The following is a 20,768-nucleotide window of genomic DNA, read 5'->3' as shown; positions in this document are numbered from 1 at the left end:
AGAGGATCACTAGAGGAACACCAGAGGACCACCACAGGATCACCAGAGGATCACTACAGGATCACTAGAGGAACACCCTTCCCACTGGTCCTACTTCTCTGGTCACCTTGGACTGTGACAGTGCCTCGATCTTCTCCTTGCCTGTAGTTTGTAGGAGGAGCAGTGTCAGGACCAGCAGTGTGGATCACAGTGACCCTACAGCCCCAGCTCACTTTAAACTGGCCGATACCATCCATGTAAGGTCTTGGCTGGACAGCGGCTCAGAGGTGTTGAGTGACATACTTAATGCAGAATGCAAGACTTCTCACGCACAAGAACATTTGGCTGCTGGGTCACAGCTTGTGGTTTTGATTTGCAGCATAGAGAAACCCTTAGCAACAGACCAACTCTTATTAAAGGACAAGGTCCTATTAACACCTCCTGATGTCAGGGATATGCCAGAACTGCCTTTAACTGACGACTGGACTGTGATTGATATACACAGACTCCAATTTGGGTATATTTATATATAGCAGTCTGTACTCTGCTCTGGGAAGCCTGTTATAGGAGGGGGAATTCAGCCAAGGCCTGTGGCTCCAGGGAATAGGTACAAAGTGAGGCTGAGGGAATGTTTCTGGAAAACTCGACACACTGGCTTATTCTTCCAACTGCTCTCTCGGGAGCTGGGAATGATGAGCGAGTTGGAGAATGACAGCTTCCTGTTGAAGCCAAGTCTTTCATGTTAGAGGGTCAGTGTTGGGGGAGGGCAGCCACTTGGGCCCAAGGCTGCGGTCTCACAACAGGATTAATCAGGCACTGCCATCCCAGCAAAATTCCTTCTCCCCAGCAACGCCGGGAAAAGTCTGGTTAACCCTCCCATCCCATGGGGATTACTGCAGCACCAGACGGAGGTGCTAATGGAATTTCCAGAATATTCTGTCCACATTAAAAGCATTTAAACACGACGCCCTCCTAGTTACTCATTGCCTTTTCACTTTACGCACCGGAAATGGGCAGAAAGATGTTTTTTAATTTAAAAATATTGTGGTTTTAAAATGTGAAATTCAGCCAAAGTCGTTCAGGAGGCTAAAGATATGCAGTGGTGGGGAATGACAATTCCAAGGCAGGGAATAGGGGTCATGATCCACTGGGCACAGAATTGTTCTTGCGATGGCCCTAAGGCTGAGATTGTGGGCCTTAGTGGTTCAAAAACTGAGCTTAGTACAGTTGAGTCAATTACTCACTTGCAAAATCATGGGATTAATCCATGGGACGTCAGCTGTGGCTCTGTGGGCAGCAGCCTCGCCTCTGAGTCAGAAGATCATGGGTTCAAGTTGCACTCCAGATACCTGAGCACATAATCCAGGCTGACACTCCAGTGCAGTGCTGAGGGAGCGCTGTACTGTTGAAGGGGCTGTACTGAGAGAGCGCTGAGCTGTCGTAGGGGCAGTACTGAGGGAGCGCTGCACTGGTGGAGGGGCAGTACTGAGGGAGCGCTGCACTGTCGGAGGGGCAGTGCTGAGGGAGTGCTGCCCTGTCGGAGGGGCAGTACTGAGGGAGCGCTGCACTGTCGGAGGGGCAGTACTGAGGAGCACTGCCCTGTCGGAGGGGCAGTACTGAGGGAGCGCTGCACTGTCGGAGGGGCAGTACTGAGGAGCACTGCACTGTCGGAGGGTCAGTACTGAGGGAGCACTGCACTGTCGGAGGGGCAGTACTGAGGGAGTGCTGCACTGTCTGGGGGCAGTACTAAGGGAGCGCTGCACTGTCGGAGGGGCAGTACTGAGGAGCACTGTACTGTCGGAGGGGCAGTACTGAGGAGCACTGCACTGTCGGAGGGGCAGTACTGAGGGAGCACCGCACTGTCAGAGGGGCAGTACTGAGGGAGTGCTGCACTGTCAGAGGGGCAGTACTGAGGGAGCGCCGCACTGTCGGAGGGTCAGTACTGAGGGAGCACTGCACTGTCGGAGGGTCAGTACTGAGGGAGCACTGCACTGTCGGAGGGGTAGTACTGAGGGAGCGCTGCACTGTCTGAGGGGCGGTACTGAGGGAGCACTGCACTGTCAGAGGGGCAATACTGAGGGAGTGCTGCACTGTCTGGGGGCAGTACTAAGGGAGCGCTGCACTGTCGGAGGGGCAGTACTGAGGGAGCGCTGCACTGTCGGAGGGGCAGTACTGAGGGAGCGCTGCACTGTCTGAGGGGCAGTACTGAGGGAGCGCTGCACTGTCAGAGGGGCAATACTGAGGGAGCACTGCACTGTCGGAGGGGCAGTACTGAGGGAGCACTGCACTGTCGGAGGGGCTGTACTGAGGGAGTGCTGCACTGTCTGGGGGCAGTACTAAGGGAGTGCTGCACTGTCGGAGGGGCAGTACTGAGGGAGCACTGCACTGTCGGAGGGGCAGTACTGAGGGAGCGCTGCACTGTCGGAGGGGCAGTACTGAGGGAGCACTGCACTGTCGGAGGGTCAGTACTGAGGGAGCACTGCACTGTCGGAGGGGTAGTACTGAGGGAGTGCTGCACTGTCTGGGGGCAGTACTAAGGGAGCACTGCACTGTCGGAGGGGCAGTACTGAGGGAGCACTGCACTGTCGGAGGGTCAGTACTGAGGGAGCACTGCACTGTCGGAGGGGCAGTACCGAGGGAGTGCTGCACTGTCGGAGGGGCAGTACTGAGGGAGTGCTGCACTGTCTGGGGGCAGTACTAAGGGAGTGCTGCACTGTCGGAGGGGCAGTACTGAGGGAGCGCTGCACTGTCGGAGGGGCAGTACTGAGGGAGCACTGCACTGTCGGAGGGGCAGTACTGAGGGAGCACTGCACTGTCGGAGGGGCTGTCTTTCGGGTGAGACGTTAAACAGTCTGATCTCTAGGGCGGACCATTCGAAGAAGAGCAGTGGAGTTCTCCCAGTGTCCTGACCAATATTTATCCCTCAAGCAACATCACTAAAACAGATTAACTGATCATTATCCCATTGCTGCTGGTGGGATCTTGCTCTGTGCAAAATGGCTGCTGCGTTTTCTACATTACAACAGTGACAACACTTCAAAAAGTACTTCATTGGCTGTAATGCATTTGGGACGCCTTGAAGTGGTAAAATGCGCTATAGAAATACAAATCTTTCTCTTAATCGGCCCATCTTAGCAAATCCAGCAGAAAGGCTTCGAGTTCCCTGTTCCAGCATCTAACTGATTCTTGGGGTTTTCGCCCCCACTGCTGTTCCTGGAATAATGATGTTTATTGCTCTTTGCCTTAAATCTGCCCTTTACCAGTTTGAAGCAGTTTAGTTTGGAGTAATGTGTTGGATGTACTTTTTTCTGGTTATTATTTAGATGTGTACCTGTATAAGGTCAGAGGTACCGTCTTTTGGATCAGGCCCCACCTGCCCTCTAAGATGAACGTACAAGATCTAATGCCTGTATAAGGTCCTCTGATGCTGAGGACCAGTGTTACACATTTCAAGCTGCTATTGGCATCTTTTTGGGTTTAGTGGCTTCAGTCGCTCCCAAGTGGATCCTATGTTCCTTATATGCTGAAGTTGATTCACACTGGAACATAGGGACATATGGATTACTAAACGGAAAAAGACCGAGCTCTATCTAGATCGCCTTCTACCATCCCAGTAGTCACATGATCCAATGATAATGGAGTTGTTGACCAATCACAGTGATCAATCTCTGTCAATGAGTCTACAACAGACCCAGACACGAGGCGAGGAAAACCCCCAGTGGTGGAGAGCTTTGGGAACCAGAGGTCCAAAGTCACCTGTTCCTCCCGAGCTCGCTGCACTCACCACACCTCATGTCTCAAATTACTCAGATACTGGATCCCAAAATGCTTTTTTCTGAAATAAACCTGTCTAATTTGCATTTGAACACTAACTACTTCCACTGTCTCCCTCGGGAGTCTATTCTATAGATTTGTGGCGTACCGATCACAGAAAGGACACAATCCGCTTTCCGGTCCGTAGACTATAAATCAGGCATCATGCCTTTAAGAAGGATCACACCTTTAAGAAACTCGATCTGCAACATAGTTAAGCCCAGAGCGGGGGAGGAGCAGTCGAAGCTGTGCACTGATGAAAGGCAGTCATACTTTGTGTAGTCTCTGACTCCATTTTGTGTTCAGCATGCAGCCTCAACAATTAAACCTTTTCTGTTGAACCTCTCCGAGTTCAGTATTTTTTGCTAGGAGTATGTAGACTCCTACATTGGTGACCCCGATGCTCAGGACGACTCCTAAGCATAACCATGGCTGACACAAACGCAGTTTCTGTGAAGCTGCCGGAGTTCTGGGAGAACCTGGCCACCGCCTGGTTCCTTCAAGCCGAATCGCAATTCCGACTCCGCGGCATCACCGCCAACGCAACGATGTACGACTACCTCCTCGCCTCCCTGGGCAGCTCCACAATCACGAAAGTCTGGACAACACTGCAAAAACCTCTGGAGGAAGGCAAGTACGCAGATCTCAGGGCCGCGCTCATTAAAAAATTCACAGTCTCCCAATTCTTGCGCAACTGCCACCTCCTCGACCTCCCGGGCCTCGGTGACTCCACGCCGTCAGACTTGCTCTCACACATGCTTGCTCTGACCGATGAGAAACCGCCCGGCTCCCTCTTCCACACGCTCTTTATCCGCCAACTACCACCCAGCATCCGCCCGGCGATCATGGCGTCCAGCCTCACGGACCTCGAGGCCCTGGCCGACGAAGCCGATAAGCTCCTGTCCAGCAGCTCCAACCACGCCGTCACCCCCGACCTGGCCTCCGCAGCGTCGGCGCGCGCTCCACCCTCTATCGCGCGGCCACACAGCTCAGCCACGAGGCCCCCCAGGCCCCCACGTCCCCCAAGCCCTCCGACCCAGGGCTACTGCGACTTCCATACCCGGTTCGGCGCACGGGCACACCGCTGCAGCCATCCCTGCACGTTTCCAACCGCCCCCCACACCGGCCTACACGATGGCCGTGGGGCAAGCAGGCGCGCTGCTGTAGGTTACGGACAGCGCCTCCGGACGCCGTTTCCTATGCGACACGGGCGCGCAGCGCAGCATCATCCCCGCGTCCGCCCTCGAGGTACAGCGAGGCAGCCGCGGCCCTGCGCTGGCTGCCGCCAATGGCACCGACATCCGGACGTACGGCACCCGCACTGTCACCATCGACCTCACAGGCCGCCGCTACCACTGGGAGTTTATCACCGCCAAGGTGCTCTCCCCGCTCCTCGGTGCGGATTTCCTGTGCGCCCATGGCCTGTTGGTCGACATGCCTCGGCACCGCCTCATGGACATGAACACCATGTCACCTATCCCGGGCGCCATGGCCCCCCCGAATCCGCCGAAATGGCGTGGCAGTGCCGCGCCTGCTCAACGGACGACTACTCAGCACTCCTGGCTGAGTTCCCAGCCCTCACCAACCCGACCTTCTCCGCGAAGGTTTCTAAGCACGGGGTAGAACACTTCATCCCCACCACAGGCCCACCGGTGTATGCCCACGCCCGCAGGCTAGACCCGGCCAAGCTGGAGATTGCGCGGGCCGAGTTCGCCACAATGGAACAGCTCGGTATCATCCGCCGCTCCAACAGCCCTTGGGCCTCCCCACTCCACATCGTCACCAAACCCGACAGGGGATGGCGCCCCTGTGGGGACTACCAGCGCCTAAACAACGCCACCACACCGGATCAGTACCCCATACCGCACATTCAAGACTTCTCGGCTAGACTGGCCAGCCACTCAGTCTTCTCCAAAGTCGACCTGGTGCGCGGTTACCATCAGGTGCCAGTCCACCCCACGGACGTTCCCAAGACGGCCATAATCACCCCTTTTGGGCTATTTGAGTTCCTCCGAATGCCGTTCGGCCTCAAAAATGCGGCCCAGGCCTTCCAGCGGCTCATGTACTCGGTTCTCCGGGACCTGAAGTTCCTCTTTGTCTACCTGGATGACATCCTGGTAGCTAGTTCCTCCAAGCAGGAACACATCGAGCACCTCCGCACCCTGTTCCAGCGGCTCAGTGAGCACGGGCTCATCATCAGCCCAGCCAAGTGCCAATTCGGCCTCAGCAGGATCGAATTCCTCGGCCACCACATCACGCAGGACGGAGCCATTCCCCTGCCCGCCAAGGTGCAAGCCGTCCAGCAGTTCCCCCGGCCTACCACCATCAAAGGCCTCCAGGAGTTCTTGGGGATGATCAACTTTTACAACCACTTCATTCCCGGAGCGGCCTCCCTCATGCAGCCCCTATACGAAGCCCTCCGGGGTAAGAAAGACAGAATGGCGATCGAGTGGTCGGCGGACATGTTGACCGCTTTCGACTCGACCAAAAAGGCGCTCGCCGACGCCACCATGCTTGCTCACCCACAGCCCAACGCCAGGGTGGCCCTCACCACGGACGCCTCCGACCACGCGGTCGGCGCCGTGTACGAACAGTGGGTCGACGGGGCCTGGCAACCGCTGGCCTTTTTCAGTCGCCAACTGCACCCCCCGGAGGCCAAATACAGCGCCTTTGACCGCGAGCTCCTCGCACTGTACCTGGCAGTCCGCCATTTTAGATTTCTTCTGGAGGGCCGCCCCTTCACCGTGTTTGTCGACCACAAACTCCTGACATTCGCGATGGCGAAATCTGCGGACCCGTGGTCAGCCAGACAACAACGCCAGCTCGCCGCGGTGTCCGAATTCACCACGGACATCCGGCACGTCTCCGGTCGAGACAACGTAGTGGCCGACTGCCTATCCCGCCCCGCCGTCCACGGCGCCCACCTGGCAGTGGACTATGCTCAACTGGCAGCGGAGCAACGCACCGACCCCGATCTGCTCTCCGCGCCCACAACCCTCCCAGGGCTGCGACTGACCAACGTTGCCTGCGGCCCGTCCGCCATCACAGTCAAATGCGACACCTCCTTGGTGCAACCCCGCCCCGTAGTCCCGGCGTCTTGGCGAAAACGGGTGTTCGACATCGTCCACGGCCTCACACCCCGGTTGGTGGCCAACCGATTTGTCTGGCGCGGCCTGCGCAAAGATGTGCGCGTCTGGTCCAGATCCTGCATAGCTTGCCAGCGTGCCAAAATCCACCAGCACGTCAAAGCCCCACTCGAGGAGTTCACCGTGCCAGAAAGAAGGTTCGACCACGTCCACATCGACCTCATCGGCCCCCTGCCGCCATCACAAGGTCACACGCACCTGCTGACAATTGTGGACCGTACCACCCACTGGCCCGAGGCCATTCCACTGACGTCCACCACCACCGCCGACATCGCGAGGGCGTTCATCGGTACCTGGGTCGCTCGGTTCGGCGTCCCCTCTGACATGACGTTGGATAGAGGCCCGCAGTTCACCTCTGATCTGTGGGCCGCCATCGCCCGAAACCTCGGGGTGGCCATTCACCGCACCACGGCTTACCACCCCCAAGCCAACGGACTGTGCGAGCGATTCCACAGGTCCATGAAGGCGTCCCTCCGCGCCAGCCTTGAGGACGAGGCTTGGATCGACCGCCTCCCGCGGGTGCTACTCGGCCTACATTCCGCGGTCAAGGAAGACCTGCAAGCCTCGGCGGTGGAACTCGTGTATGGCCAGTCGCTGCGCACACCTGGAGAGTTCCTGCCCACCGCCACGACCTCCTGGTCGGCTGACCAGCAACGCCGTGCTTTCGCCAACCGATCACAACAGTTCGCTCCGGTACCCACCGGCCGGCACGGCAAACCAGCAACCCGCGTACCACCTAGCCTGCACATGGCCAAATTTGTTTTCGTGTGCCATGACGCCCACCGAGGACCTCTACAGCCCCCATACGACGGACCCTACAAGGTACTCCAGACGGGGAACAAGTTCTTCCTCCTCGAAGTGGGCGGCAGAACTGACAAGGTGTTGGTCGACCGGCTCAAGCTGGTGCACCTAGAGCCCGACGAGCCCGTTCAAGTGGGCCAACCCCCACCGCCTAAGAGCCCGACGCTTCCGACCGCCCCGCTCCCGACATCAACCGCCAAGAGCCGTTCCGGCCGTGCCATCAAGCCGCCACACCAGTTCGTACACTCCCTACTAGCGGATTCTGGGGGGAGCTGTGTGGCGTACCGATCACAGAAAGGACACAATCCGCTTTCCGGTCCGTAGACTATAAATCAGGCGTCATGCCTTTAAGTAGGATCACACCTTTAAGAAACTTGATCTGCAACATAGTTAAGCCCAGAGCAGGGGAGGAGCAGTCGAAGCTGTGCACTGATGAAAGGCAGTCGTACTTTGTGTAGTCTCTGACTCCATTTTGTGTTCAGCATGCAGCCTCAACAATTAAACCTTTTCTGTTGAACCTCTCCGAGTTCAGTATTTTTTGCTAGGAGTACGTAGACTGCTACAGATTGACCATTCACTCAGTATCTACTTATACATAACCTTTTATGACAGGGGATGTAACAACGTGTTGAAATATAAACTGCATATCATGTCTTTCGCACATGGGGTAGATTTTCACTTTGTGAGATAGTGTAAAATGGGTGACAGCGAATCAGCACCCCCTCTTTCACATCTCTCAGATTTTTATTTTCATTGAAGTCAATCTTCTTCAAAGACAGACTGAGAAAATAGCTGGTGAGATTGAAATTATTAAGCCGTTATACTTCACAAGTGAACTTACAGAGCAACAGTAATGATCCGAATCATTTCATTCAATCAGTACAACTTGTTCCTCCATAATGATACTGAACATGCTACGCATCCCCACATCAGTGGGTCATCTTGCTTGACTTAAAGAAAATTACTCCTGGATATGAAAATCCTGAGCCTGCTCAAGCTTGTCCTCACAGCTTTCTGTTTAACTACCTGGCTGACTGCCTGTGTGTGTTTCCGTCAATGACTTTTGTCTCCCTTTTTCACAACCTGTGAGGAGGGCCTAACTTACACCCCAGACCAAATGCCCAAGACAAGGGACCTCCCAACACAGTGAGCATGGGGTGTTTATTGATTACTGAGACAGGCTAATCAATTACTTATTATTTACAGTCTTTGGAAAAATTAGCATTTTATTATCTTTCGTTCCAGTGCCTTTTTAAAACAAAACTTGTGTGAATACACTTTGCTTTACAACCAAGTATTTTCTCAAATTATTTCTGTGGAAAAATGATCAGAAAATCCTGAAATGTGACAACCAGTCTCTCAATTCTTCTCTGAAGTATTTGCAAGGCTTGAATGATCAGCTTGTGCTCTGTGAGCAGAGCTGGACACAGTAATGATGAGTTGTGACACAGCAGTTCGAGAGCAACCAAACAGTACAACCCACAAACTGGGACGAGCTGAGGACAGCATCAAAAAAGCTGACAACTCAATAAAAAACAACTAACAAACAGCCCACAATAAAGAACTGTGCCCAAGACTACTGCTTCAGGGCCATTGAATAAGCAGTTACAACGGGAGTTACCATTTCTTCACACAAAGGAAGGGCAGTGGAAATGGAGAACTCTCTCCCTAAAACGTTGTGGATTCTGGGGGTCAATTGAAATTTTGAAGACTGGGATTGACAGTGTTGTTGGGTAAGGGTATCAGGGATATGGAGGAAAGGCAGGTAAATGGGGTTGAAACACAGATCAACCATGATCTGGCTGAATGGCGGAACAGGCTCGAGGGGCGAATGGCTTATTCCTGCTCCTATGTTTCCCCCCAATCTAATTGTCCCTCCAATGGTCTCTAGCCATCCTCTCTCCCACTCCATCCTTTGCCTTTCCCATCCTGGAAGAGCGTTGATATCCTGGCAGTGACAGAGCCGGGCTCACCAATGGTGAAGTCCTGCCCCTAACTGAGGTCATCACACCATGGCCCTCACTCAAACCATCACTGTAGCTCTGTGGCACTCAGGGAGACCACCTTAGTCCTTCCCCCATTGCTTGGGATTCCTTTAGTTTGAGTGCTTGCAATTGCATTCCACCTCTCCCTGTCCAAGTCCCTCCACTCTGGCCCTCGCCCCTCCCACAGTACTGATAGCCCACTGATCAAAGTCACAAATGGTCACAGTCAATCTCTTCCACCTTTGACAATGGATCATGTGTCTCAGGGTCAGTGGGACCCTGGGAAGATGAAGAATTAACACACATCCTCCTACTCAGTATATGATCAGCATTTAACAGGGCTAAATGCTGCAGGACTGTGGAGACGGAGAGAATTTAAACAGAATCCGAGGTTCAGTCAAGGAATCACCATCTTGCAGTCATAGTTCAGGATCTTTTACCATTTTCTCATGGAAAGGATTTGAAAGAAGTTACTTTGAAGGTTGTATTTTGATGAATAGTGCAGTCACACAAGTTAAAAATAATGCTGCTGGATGGAAGTGGCCCTTATGTTAAATGGAAGTTTTCCTCTGTGATTAAAACAGTAAAAGAATCGTCAGGAGTGGTGGGGCTGATTAGGGACCAAATTTGAAATCTATTGGTGGAGGAAGAAGGCATGGCTGAGGTACTAAATGAGTACTGTGAATCGGTGTTTACCAAGGAAGAGGACTTTGCCAAAGTTATGGTAAACGAGGAGGCTGCCGGGATACTGGATGAGATAAATATAGATAAAGGGGAGGTGCTAGAAAGGCTGGCTGTACTTAAAGTGGGTAAGTCACCTGGTCTGGATGGGATGCATCCTAGGTTGCTGAGGCAAGTGAGGGTAGAAATTGCAGAGGTGCTGGTCACAATCTTCCAATCCTTAGATACAGGGGTGGTGCCAGAGGACTGGAGGATTGTAAATGTTACACCCTTGTTTAAAAAAGGGGAGAAGGATACACCTGGCATTACAAGCCAGTTTAATGTTGGTAGTGGGGAAGCTTTTAGAAACAATAATCCGGAAAAATTGACAGCCACTTGGACAAGCATGGACTAATAAAGGAGAGCCAGCATGGATTTGTTAAGGGCAAATCGTGTTTGATTAGCTTGAGTTTTTTGATGAGGTAACAGAGAGGGTGGATGAGGGCAGTGCAGTTGGTGTTGTGTAGGCCGGTGAAATATATGTCATCTCTGCTAAGGCAACATGGCCTGGTGATCTGTGATGTGCCATGGGATGGGAATAGAAGGGTAATCTATGGCATTGCCCTGCTCTGTCCGAGTGCCTGCCCAGTGAGGATTCCCAGGATTCTGAAGTGTTTGTACGGTTTGAACTAGTCTCCCACAGGGTACAGGGTTCATGGGGAACTGGCTCAGTCGTCACTCTCCTGTAACGTGAAGTACAGTGAAAGAGGCAATCAGACTGACATTCTCTGGCATTGCCTTACTCTCAGCAACAGTTTCTCAATCTGGCGCTTGATCTGGGGCAGTTTCTCTCTCTCTGATAATGGTAAATTGTGACTTTACTAGATGGTACCAGGAAGAATCAGTGAAAACTTCTGTTTTCAATAAGGATGTGGTGTTGGGTGCCTGCCCAGAATCGGAGTGTTTATGCTGTAACCAGCATGACCCGTGTTTTGGAATTTAAAGTGGAAGAATGCAAGGCCGAGGGAAAAACTCAGTGACGCATATCGCTATTACAAAATACCGGGATATTTATCTGTTATATCAGGGCCATGGGGCAAACAGACAGACCCTTCTGTGAGATATATTAAAACAAGTCTCAATGCGGGCATCTTTCTCTCCAAGTGAGTGCAATGTTTGGAGAGTTAATAAACATCCCATCGACGTATCATCAGCCCCTCCAGCTGGCTTTTATTATTCATTCTCGGGATGTGGGCATCCCAGGCAAGACCGGCATTTATTGCCCATCCCTAGTTACCCTGAGTGATTTTATACAATGGAGGGGCTTGCTGGGCCACTTTAGCGGGCAATGAAGTCAACCACGATGGTTTGGGTCTGGAGTCACATATAGGCCAGACCGGGTGAGGGTGGCAGATTTCCTCCCTAAAGGACATCAGCGAACCAGCTGGGGTTTTACAACAATCCCACAGCTTCATGGTCACTTTCACTGATTCCAGATTTTTAAAAACTGAATTCAAATTCTCAAGCTGCCATGGTGGGATTTGAGCCCCTGTTCTACTGAATTGCTAATCCAGTAACATAAGCAGTGCACCAATGTACCCAGCACAGGCATTAGAAAGGCCTCAACATCCCTGGGACAGACTCAGAGCTCGGAGCACAGCGCTGATTCAATGCTACAATAGATTTAAGTTTGAGACCCAGAAGTGAGAATTTCTCTCAGTTGCAATGGTCAGGGCTCCAACGTTCCTTTCTTCAACTTCAGTCCTCTTGTTCTCTGCCTGTTGTTTGTATTAACATCATGGCTGACAGTCCCTGTGAGAGTTTCGGTATGCAACCTTACTCCGAAGAGGAAGATTTGGAACATCCGTCATTGAAATTATTAAGTCCTTCTGTGATGAGTCTCTGTGCCGAGTCCGTGCCAGGAATCTGGCTGTAATCGTCATTACGCTGTCTGCAGCTGTAAACCCTGCAATAGAAATATACCCTTAATTAAACAAATGTCACAATCTGCCGTTCCACACAGATTTACAGCACAAAAAGTGGCTATTCAGTCCACTGTGACTGTACTAGAACAATCCAAACTAACCCCACTGCCCCGCTCCCTCCCCATAGCCCTGTATCAATCCCAAACTAATTTCACTGCCCCGCTCTCAATCCATAGCCCTGTATCGATCCCAAACTAATCCCACTGTCCCGCTCCCTCATAGCCCTGTATCAATCCCAAACTAATCCCACTGCCCCGCTCTCTCCACATACCCCTGTATCGATCCCAAACTAATTCCACTGCCCGGCTCTCTCCCCATAGCCCTGTATCGATCCCAAACTAATCCCACTGTCCCACTCTCCCCATAGCCCTGTATCAATCCCAAACTAATCCCACTGCCCCGCTCTCTCCCCATAGCCCTGCATCAATCCCAAACTAATCCCACTGCCCCGCTCTCTCCCCATAGCCCTGTATCGATCCCAAAATAAACCCACTGCCCCGCTCTCACCATAGCCCTGTATCAATCCCAAACTAATCCCACTGCCCCGCGCTCTCCCCATAGCCCTGTATCAATCCAAACTAACCCCACTGCCCCGCTCTCTCCGCATAGCCCTGTATCCATCACAAACTTATTCCCATTGTCCCGCTCTCCCCACGGCCCTGTATCAATCCCAAACTATTCCCAGTGCTTTTCTCTCTCCTCATAGCCCTGTATCAATCCCAAAGTAATCCCACTGCCTCACTCTCTCCCCATAGCCCTATATCAATCCAAAATAATCCCACTGCCCCGCTCCCTCCCCATAGCCCTGTAACAATCCCAAACTAATCCCACTCACCCGCACTTCACGTAACCCTGTGTCAATCCCAAACCAATCTCACTGCCCCGCTCTCTCCCACAGCTCCTGTATCAATCCCAAACTAATCTCACTGCCCCGCTCCCTCCCCATAGCCCTGTATCAATCCCGAACTAATTTCACTGCCCCGCTCTCCACCCATAGCCCTGTATCAATCCCAAACAAATCCCACTGCCCCGCTCTCTCCCCAAAGCCCTGTATCGATCCCAAACTAATCCCACTGCGCGGCTCTCTCCCCGTAGCCCTGTATCGATCCCAAACTAATCCCACTGCCCCGCTCTCTCCTCATAGACCTGTATCAATCCAAACTAATCCCACTGCCCCGCTCTCTCCTCATAGCCCTGTATCAATCCAAACTAATCCCACTGCCCCGCTCTCTCCCCATAGCCCTGTATCAATCCAAACTAATCCCACTGCCCCGCTCTCTCCCCATAGCCCTGTATCAATCCAATCTAATCCCACTGCCCCGCTCTCTCCCCAAAGCCCTGTATCAATCACAAACTAATCCCACTGCGCGGCTCTCTCCCCATAGCCCTGTATCGATCCCAAACTAATCCCACTGTCCCGCTCTCCCTATAGCCCTGTATCAATCCCAAACTAATCCCACTGCCCCGCTCTCTCCCCATAGCCCTGTATCGAACCCAAAGTAATCCCACTGCCCCGCTATCTCCATAGCCCTGTATCAATTCCAAACTAATCCCACTGCCCCGCTCTCTCCCCATAGCCCTGTATCGAACCCAAAGTAATCCCACTGCCCCGCTATCTCCATAGCCCTGTATCAATTCCAAACTAATCTCACTGCCCCGCTCTCTCCCCATAGCCCTGTATCCATCCCAAACGTATTCCCATTGCCCCGCTCTCCCCATGGTGCTGTATCAATCCCAAACAAATCGCACTGCCCCGCTCTCTCCCTACATCCCTATATCAATCCCAAACTATTCCCACTGCTCTTCTCTCTCCTCATTGCTCTGTATCAATCCCAAATTAATCCCTTTGCCCTGCTCTCCCCATAGCCCTGTATCAATCCAAGCTAATTCCAATGCCCTGCTCTCTCCTCATAGCCCTATATCAATCCAAGCTAATCCCACTGCCTCACTCTCTCCCCATAGCCCTGTATCATTCCAAAATAATCCCACTGCCTCGCTCCATCCCCATAGCCCTGTAACAATCCCAAACTAATCCCATTGCCCCACTCTTCACATAGCCCTGTGACAATCCCAAACCAGTCTCACTGCCCCGCTCTCTCCCACAGCTCCTGTATCAATCCCAAACTAATCTCACTGCTACGCTCCCGCCGCATAGCCCTGTATCAATTCCAAACTAATTTCACTGCCCCACACTCAACCCATAGCCCTCTATCAATCCCAAACTAATCCCACTGCCCCGCTCTCAACCAGTAGCCCTGTATCGATCCCAAACTAATCCCACTGTCCCGCTCTCCCCATAGCCCTGTGTCAATCCCAAACTAATCCCGCTGCCCCGCTCTCTCCACATACACCTGTATCGCTCCCAAACTAATCCCACTGCCCGTCTCTCTCCCCATAGCCCTGTATCGATCCCAAAGTTATCCCACTGTCCCACTCTCCCCATAGCCCTGTATCAATCACAAACTAATCCCACTGTCCCGCTCTCTCCCCAGAGCCCTGCATCAATCCCAAACTAATCCCACTTCCCCGCTCTCTCCCCATAGCCCTGTGTCAATCCCAAACTAATCTCACTGCCCCGCTCTCTCCCCATAGCACTGTATCGATCCCAAAATAATCCCACTGCCCCGCTCTCACCTTAGCCCTGTATCAATCCCAAACCAATCCCACTGCCCCGCTCTCTCCCCATAGCCCTGTATCAATCCAAACCAACCCCATTGCTCCACTCTCTGCCCATAGCACTGCATCAGTCCCAAACTAATCTCACTGCCCCGCTCTCACCATAGCCCTGTATCAATCCCAAACTAATCCCACTGCCTCGCGCTCTCCCCATAGCCCTGTATCAATCCAAACTAACCCCACTGCCCCGCTCTCTCCGCATAGCCCTGTATCCATCACAAACTTATTCCCATTGCCCCGCTCTCCCCACGGCCCTGTATCAATCCAAAATAATCCCACTGCCCCGCTCCCTCCCCATAGCCCTGTAACAATCCCAAACTAATCCCACTCACCCGCACTTCACGTAACCCTGTGTCAATCCCAAACCAACCTCACTGCCCCGCTCTCTCCCACGGCTCCTGTATCAATCCCAAACTAATCTCACTGCCCCGCTCCCTCCCCATAGCCTTGTATCAATCCCTAACTAATTTCACTGCCCCGCTCTCCACCCATAGCCCTGTATCAATCCAAAACAAATCCCACTGCCCCGCTCTCTCCCCAAAGCCCTGTATCGATCCCAAACTAATCTCACTGCCCCACTCTCTCCTCATAGCCCTGTATCGATCCAAACTAATCCCACTGCCCCGCTCTCTCCTCATAGCCGTGTATCAATCCAAACTAATCCCACTGCCCTGCTCTCTCCCCATAGCCCTGTATCAATCCAAACTAATCCCACTGCCCTGCTCCCTCCCCAAAGCCCTGTATCAATCCAAACTAATCCCACTGCCCTGCTCCCTCCCCAAAGCCCTGTATCAATCCCAAACTAATCCCACTGCCCCGCTCTCTCCCCATAGCCCTGTATCGATCCGAAACTAATCCCACTGTCCTGCTCTCCCTATAGCCCTGTATCAATCCCAAACTAATCCCACTGCCCCGCTCTCTCCCCATAGCCCTGTATCGAACCCAAAGTAATCCCACTGCCCCGCTATCTCCATAGCCCTGTATAAATTCCAAACTAATCACACTGCCCCGCTCTCTCCCCATAGCCCTGTGTCAATCCAAACTAATCTCACTGCCCCGCACTCTCCACATACCCCTGTATCGCTCCCAAACTAATCCCACTGCCCGTCTCTCTCCTCATAGCGCTGTATCGATCCCAAAGTAATCCCACTCTCCCACTCTCCCCATAGCCCTGTATCAATCACAAACTAATCCCACTGCCCCACTCTCTCCCCATAGCCCTGCATCAATCACAAACTAATCCCACTTCCTCGCTCTCTCCCCATAGCCCTGCGTCAATCCCAAACTAATCTCACTGCCCCGCTCTCTCCCCATAGCCCTGTATCGATCCCAAAATAATCCCACTGCCCCGCTCTCACCTTAGCCCTGTATCAATCCCAAACCATTCCCACTGCCCCGCTCTCTCCTCATAGCCCTGCATCAGTCCCAAACTAATCTCACTGCCCCGCTCTCTCCCCATAGCCCTGTATCGATCCCAAAATAATCCCACTGCCCCGCTCTCTCCCCATAGCCCTGCATCAGTCCCAAACTAATCTCACTGCCCCGCTCTCTCCCCATAGCCCTGTATCGATCCCAAAATAATCCCACTGCCCCGCTCTCACCATAGCCCTGTATCAATCCGAAACTAATCCCACTGCCCCGCTCTCTCCCCATAGTCCTGTATCAATCCAAATTAACCCCACTGCCCCGCTCTCTCCTCATAGCCCTGTATCAATGCAAACTAACCCCACTGACCCACTCCCTCCCCATAGCTCTGTTTCAATCCCAAACTAATCCCATTGCCCCACTCTCTCCTCATAGCCCTGTCTCAATCCAAATTGACCCAACTGCCCCACTCTCTCCCCATAGCCCTGTGTCAATCCCAAACTAACCTTGCTGCCCCACTCTCACCCAAAGCTCCTTTATCAATCCCAAACTAATCTCAATGCCACACTCTCGCCCCATAGCCCTGTATCAATCCAAACTAATCCCACTGCCCCACTTTCCTCATAGCCCTGTATCAATCCCAAATTAATCCCACTGCCCCGCTCTCCCCTCATAGCCCTGTATCAAACCCAAACTAATCTCACTGCCACACTCTTTCCCCATAGCCCTGTATCAATCCAAACTAATCCCACTGCCCCGCTCTCTCCTCATAGCCCTGTATCAAACCCAAACTAATCTCACTGCCACAGTCTTTCCCCATTGCCCTGTATCAATCCCAAACTAATCTCACTGCCCCGCTCTCTCCTCATAGCCTTGTCTCAATCCCAAACTAATCCCACTGCCCCGCTCTCCCCATAGCCCTGCATCAATCCAAACTAACCCCACTGCCCCGCTCTCTCCCCATAGCCCTGTAACAATCCCAAACTAATCCCACTGCCCCACTCTCTGCCTAGAGCCCTGTATCGATCCCAAACTATCCCACTGCCCCGCTCTCCCCATAGCCCTGTATCAATCCAAACTAATCCCACTGCCCCACTCTCCTCATAGCCCTGTATCAATCCAAACTAATCCCACTGCCTCGCTCCATCCACATAGCCCTGTAACAATCTCAAACTAATCCCACTGACCCACTCTTCACATAACCCTGTGTCAATCCCAAACAAATCTCACTTCCCCGCTCTCTCCCACAGCTCCTGTATCAATCCCAAACTAATCCCAGTGCTCTTGACTCTCCCCATAGCCCTGCATCAATCCCAAATTAATCCCTTTGCCCTGCTCTCCCCATAGCCCTGTAACAATCCCAAACTAATCCCACTGACCCGTTCTTCACATAACCCTGTGTCAATCCCAAACCAAACTCACTTCCCTGCTCTCTCCCACAGCTCCTGTATCAATCCCAAATTAATCCCACTGCCCCGCTCTCTCCTCATAGCCCTGTATCAATCCCAAACTAATCCCACTGCCCCGCTCTCTCCTCATAGCCCTGTATCAATCCCAAACTAATCCCACTGCCCCGCTCTCTCCCCATAGCCCTGCATCAATCCCAAACTAATCCCACTTCCCCGCTCTCTCCCCATAGCCCTGCGTCAATCCCAAACTAATCTTGTTGTGTATGTAATATGTGTGCTACTTTGAACCTATGGACAGGACTGCACTACTTGTAGGGCGTAGTGATACGCAGCACCACTCCTGGCCATAGGGGTATAAATAGTACTGTGGGTACTGATCTCCCCTCAGTTCCCGCCTGTGGGCATGAAGTAAAGACCTACGTGCAGTCCCTAGCTCCAACCAGTAAAGACCTGTTTGAGTTATACGTTTAAGTCTTTGTGTTAATTGTTCAGTACAATACACATACTTAACACTGGCGACGAGTCAGGTTCTTACCCTGCGGCAGTTGAAGAGAGGTTTCAAACATCACCACCCCACTAGAAGCGACAGGCTTTAGGACTCTGAAGCCTCCATCAGCGACTGAGCACTGGAGTGCAGCAGCCATCCTGACAGCTTCCAGCGACTGACAGAAGTCTTTCTGCAGTTTCCTTGTTCAACCTAGGTGGTGGGGTAAGCCGTGCAGCGTTGGCTGCAAAGACAGGGCTGGGGAAGTTGGAGAAGATAAGGGCGATCGCAATCCCTGATAAGAGCCGCGGTGAAACGCGCGAGCGGGTAAGCCAGAGCCCGGGAGGGAGCGAGCAAGAGCCGCGCGAGCGGGTGAGCCAGAGGCCGGGAGCCGCTTCAAGTGCGAGGCGCAGCGCGGGCCAGCATTCGGGACCAAAGATAAGGGCCGCACTCGGACTGAAAGGCGCGGCGGCTGCAGAAGCTCAAGGTGCGAGAGCCGCGGTGCACAGCGCGGGCTATCGATCGCGGCGAAGATAAGGGCCGCACTCGGGGGCTGAAGGGAGACGGCGTCGGGGGATGGGTGAAGACCGCCAAGCACGGGAAAACCGCCATTTTGTGGGTGGAGGACGACGGCAAGAGCGGGAAGCCGCCATCTTTGATAACAAGTAAAGAAAAGAAAATCTGAGAAATTGCAAATCTACAATGCCTAAACACGGGAATATTAGTACCTTTGATAGTGACCTCGAAGATTGGGCCATATATGTTGAAAGAGTAAAAAATCATTGTAAGGCCAATAAAATTCGTGACCAAGATAAAGCTCTAACATTATTAAATTTAATGGGTGCGAAGACATACGGGCAATTGAAACACCTGTTATCACCAGATGAACCGGCGGATAAGACGTTCGATGAGATTGTTACTGTCCTGAAAGATCATCTAAACCCCACGCCGCTGATGCTAGCGGAACGATTTAAATTTTACGACAGAAGGCAGCTACAGCATGAAAGCAATGCTGAATATTTGCTGGAATTGCGTAAATTAGCGAAATATTGCCAGTTTGGAACGGGACTGACAGATGCACTACGAGACAAATTTGTGTGTGGTTTATTTAAACAGGATACACAAAAGCGACTGCTCGAGGAGAATGAGCTGACGCTTGAGAAGGCGGTCACTATGGCAGCAGCACATGAAGCCGCAGCGAGAGGCACGGCAGTAATGCAGCTACGGTCACCGGAGCTCAGTGCACACAAATTGGGTGTGAGTTCTGGCAAATGTTATCGTTGTGGAAAGACAACGCATGATCAGAACCAGTGTTGGTTTAAAAACCAAGAATGTAGAACTTGTGGTAGGCTTGGACATATAGCTAGAGTATGCAGGTCAGGGAAGAAGACCAGCAACAAGAAGTCACCGCAAGGAAAATACGCAAAAGTACACAAGGTGGCCGAACAGGAGTCCAATTCAGACGCTAGCAGTAATGAACTGGCTGGCTGAAGCAGTATTGAACTGGCTAGCTTAAGGGTACTCAACGTTGGTAAGGGTGCAGACCTCCAGACAATTTGGGTTACTCTTCAGATAGAAGGAGTCCAAGTAAAAATGGAATTGGACACTGGATCGGCATTGTCGGTCATGAATAAGAAAGATTACAGAAGGTTATTCCAACATATTCCCCTACAGGATACGGAAATTATATTGACAACCTACACGGGGCAGAGAGTGTACCCCATCGGGACAATAAAGGTTGCAGTGGCCAACAAGGGCGAAGGAAGTCAAATAATGGACTTATATGTGCTACCGGAGGGAGGTCCACCACTACTAGGCCGGGAGTGGTTTAGAAACATAAATATGGACTGGCATTCGCTAAAAGCCATAAAGAGTGAGAACTCGGTGCAGATAATCAGCCCAGACTCTAGAACTGATGATGGTAAGACCAACCCATGTGCAAAAGACAAAGTTTCAGCACAGAATTCCACTGAGCAACAACAACATAGCTTAACAGAGAATTCTGAGTCTGTCAAGTCTACTGATATGCACATTTTTGAGGGACACTGGGCTCGAACTCAACTCCATTTCAAACTACAACAGCAATTAGAACAAATGATTCGCCGTTTTGAGCAAGAGATGAATGAAATAAAAAAGTTCTTTGTTACAGAGTGGGAGAATCTGGAAAGGCAACAGAAGCAACTGATGGAGAAAATGGAGCAGGAGCACACCAACCATCTGCGCGAGGAGGCCGAACGAATCAAAGCTGATTCAGGTTCTGAAGGTGCGTGCCATAATCTGGTGTCAGAAGAGTTAACGGTCAGCCAACTCCTTCATATGCTGAGGGACAAGACTCTGAAATGGGAAAAACTTGAACACGAGCTGCGATCTTCAAAGGAAAAGGGTTCGGAGCTCTCAAAAGTCATTGAGATGGCTGATGTGATGACACAGACTGAAACGACTGCAACAGAGCAGCCATTGGATGC

General features: G+C 52.2%; 1 protein-coding gene across 1 annotated transcript in view; it reads right to left on the bottom strand.

Moving 5' to 3' along the window:
• Window positions 1-8,883: 8,883 nt before the first annotated feature.
• The window catches only part of LOC147108433 (solute carrier family 46 member 2-like), a 111,506-nt gene continuing 99,621 nt past the window's right edge, over window positions 8,884-20,768 (bottom strand). The window contains exon 4 of the mRNA XM_086005070.1: window positions 8,884-12,350. Within this exon, the coding sequence (XP_085861196.1) occupies window positions 12,221-12,350 (130 nt within the window). The 3' untranslated portion in view covers window positions 8,884-12,220. The remainder of the gene's footprint in view (window positions 12,351-20,768) is intronic.

The sequence above is a fragment of the Somniosus microcephalus genome, chromosome 13 (genome assembly GCF_052327205.1).
Source record: "Somniosus microcephalus isolate GS21.2 chromosome 13, FLI_Smic_1.0, whole genome shotgun sequence".
NCBI classification, from domain to species: domain Eukaryota; kingdom Metazoa; phylum Chordata; class Chondrichthyes; order Squaliformes; family Somniosidae; genus Somniosus; species Somniosus microcephalus.
Note: the sequence above shows the minus strand (reverse complement) of the source record. Positions and strands in the feature narration are given on the sequence as shown.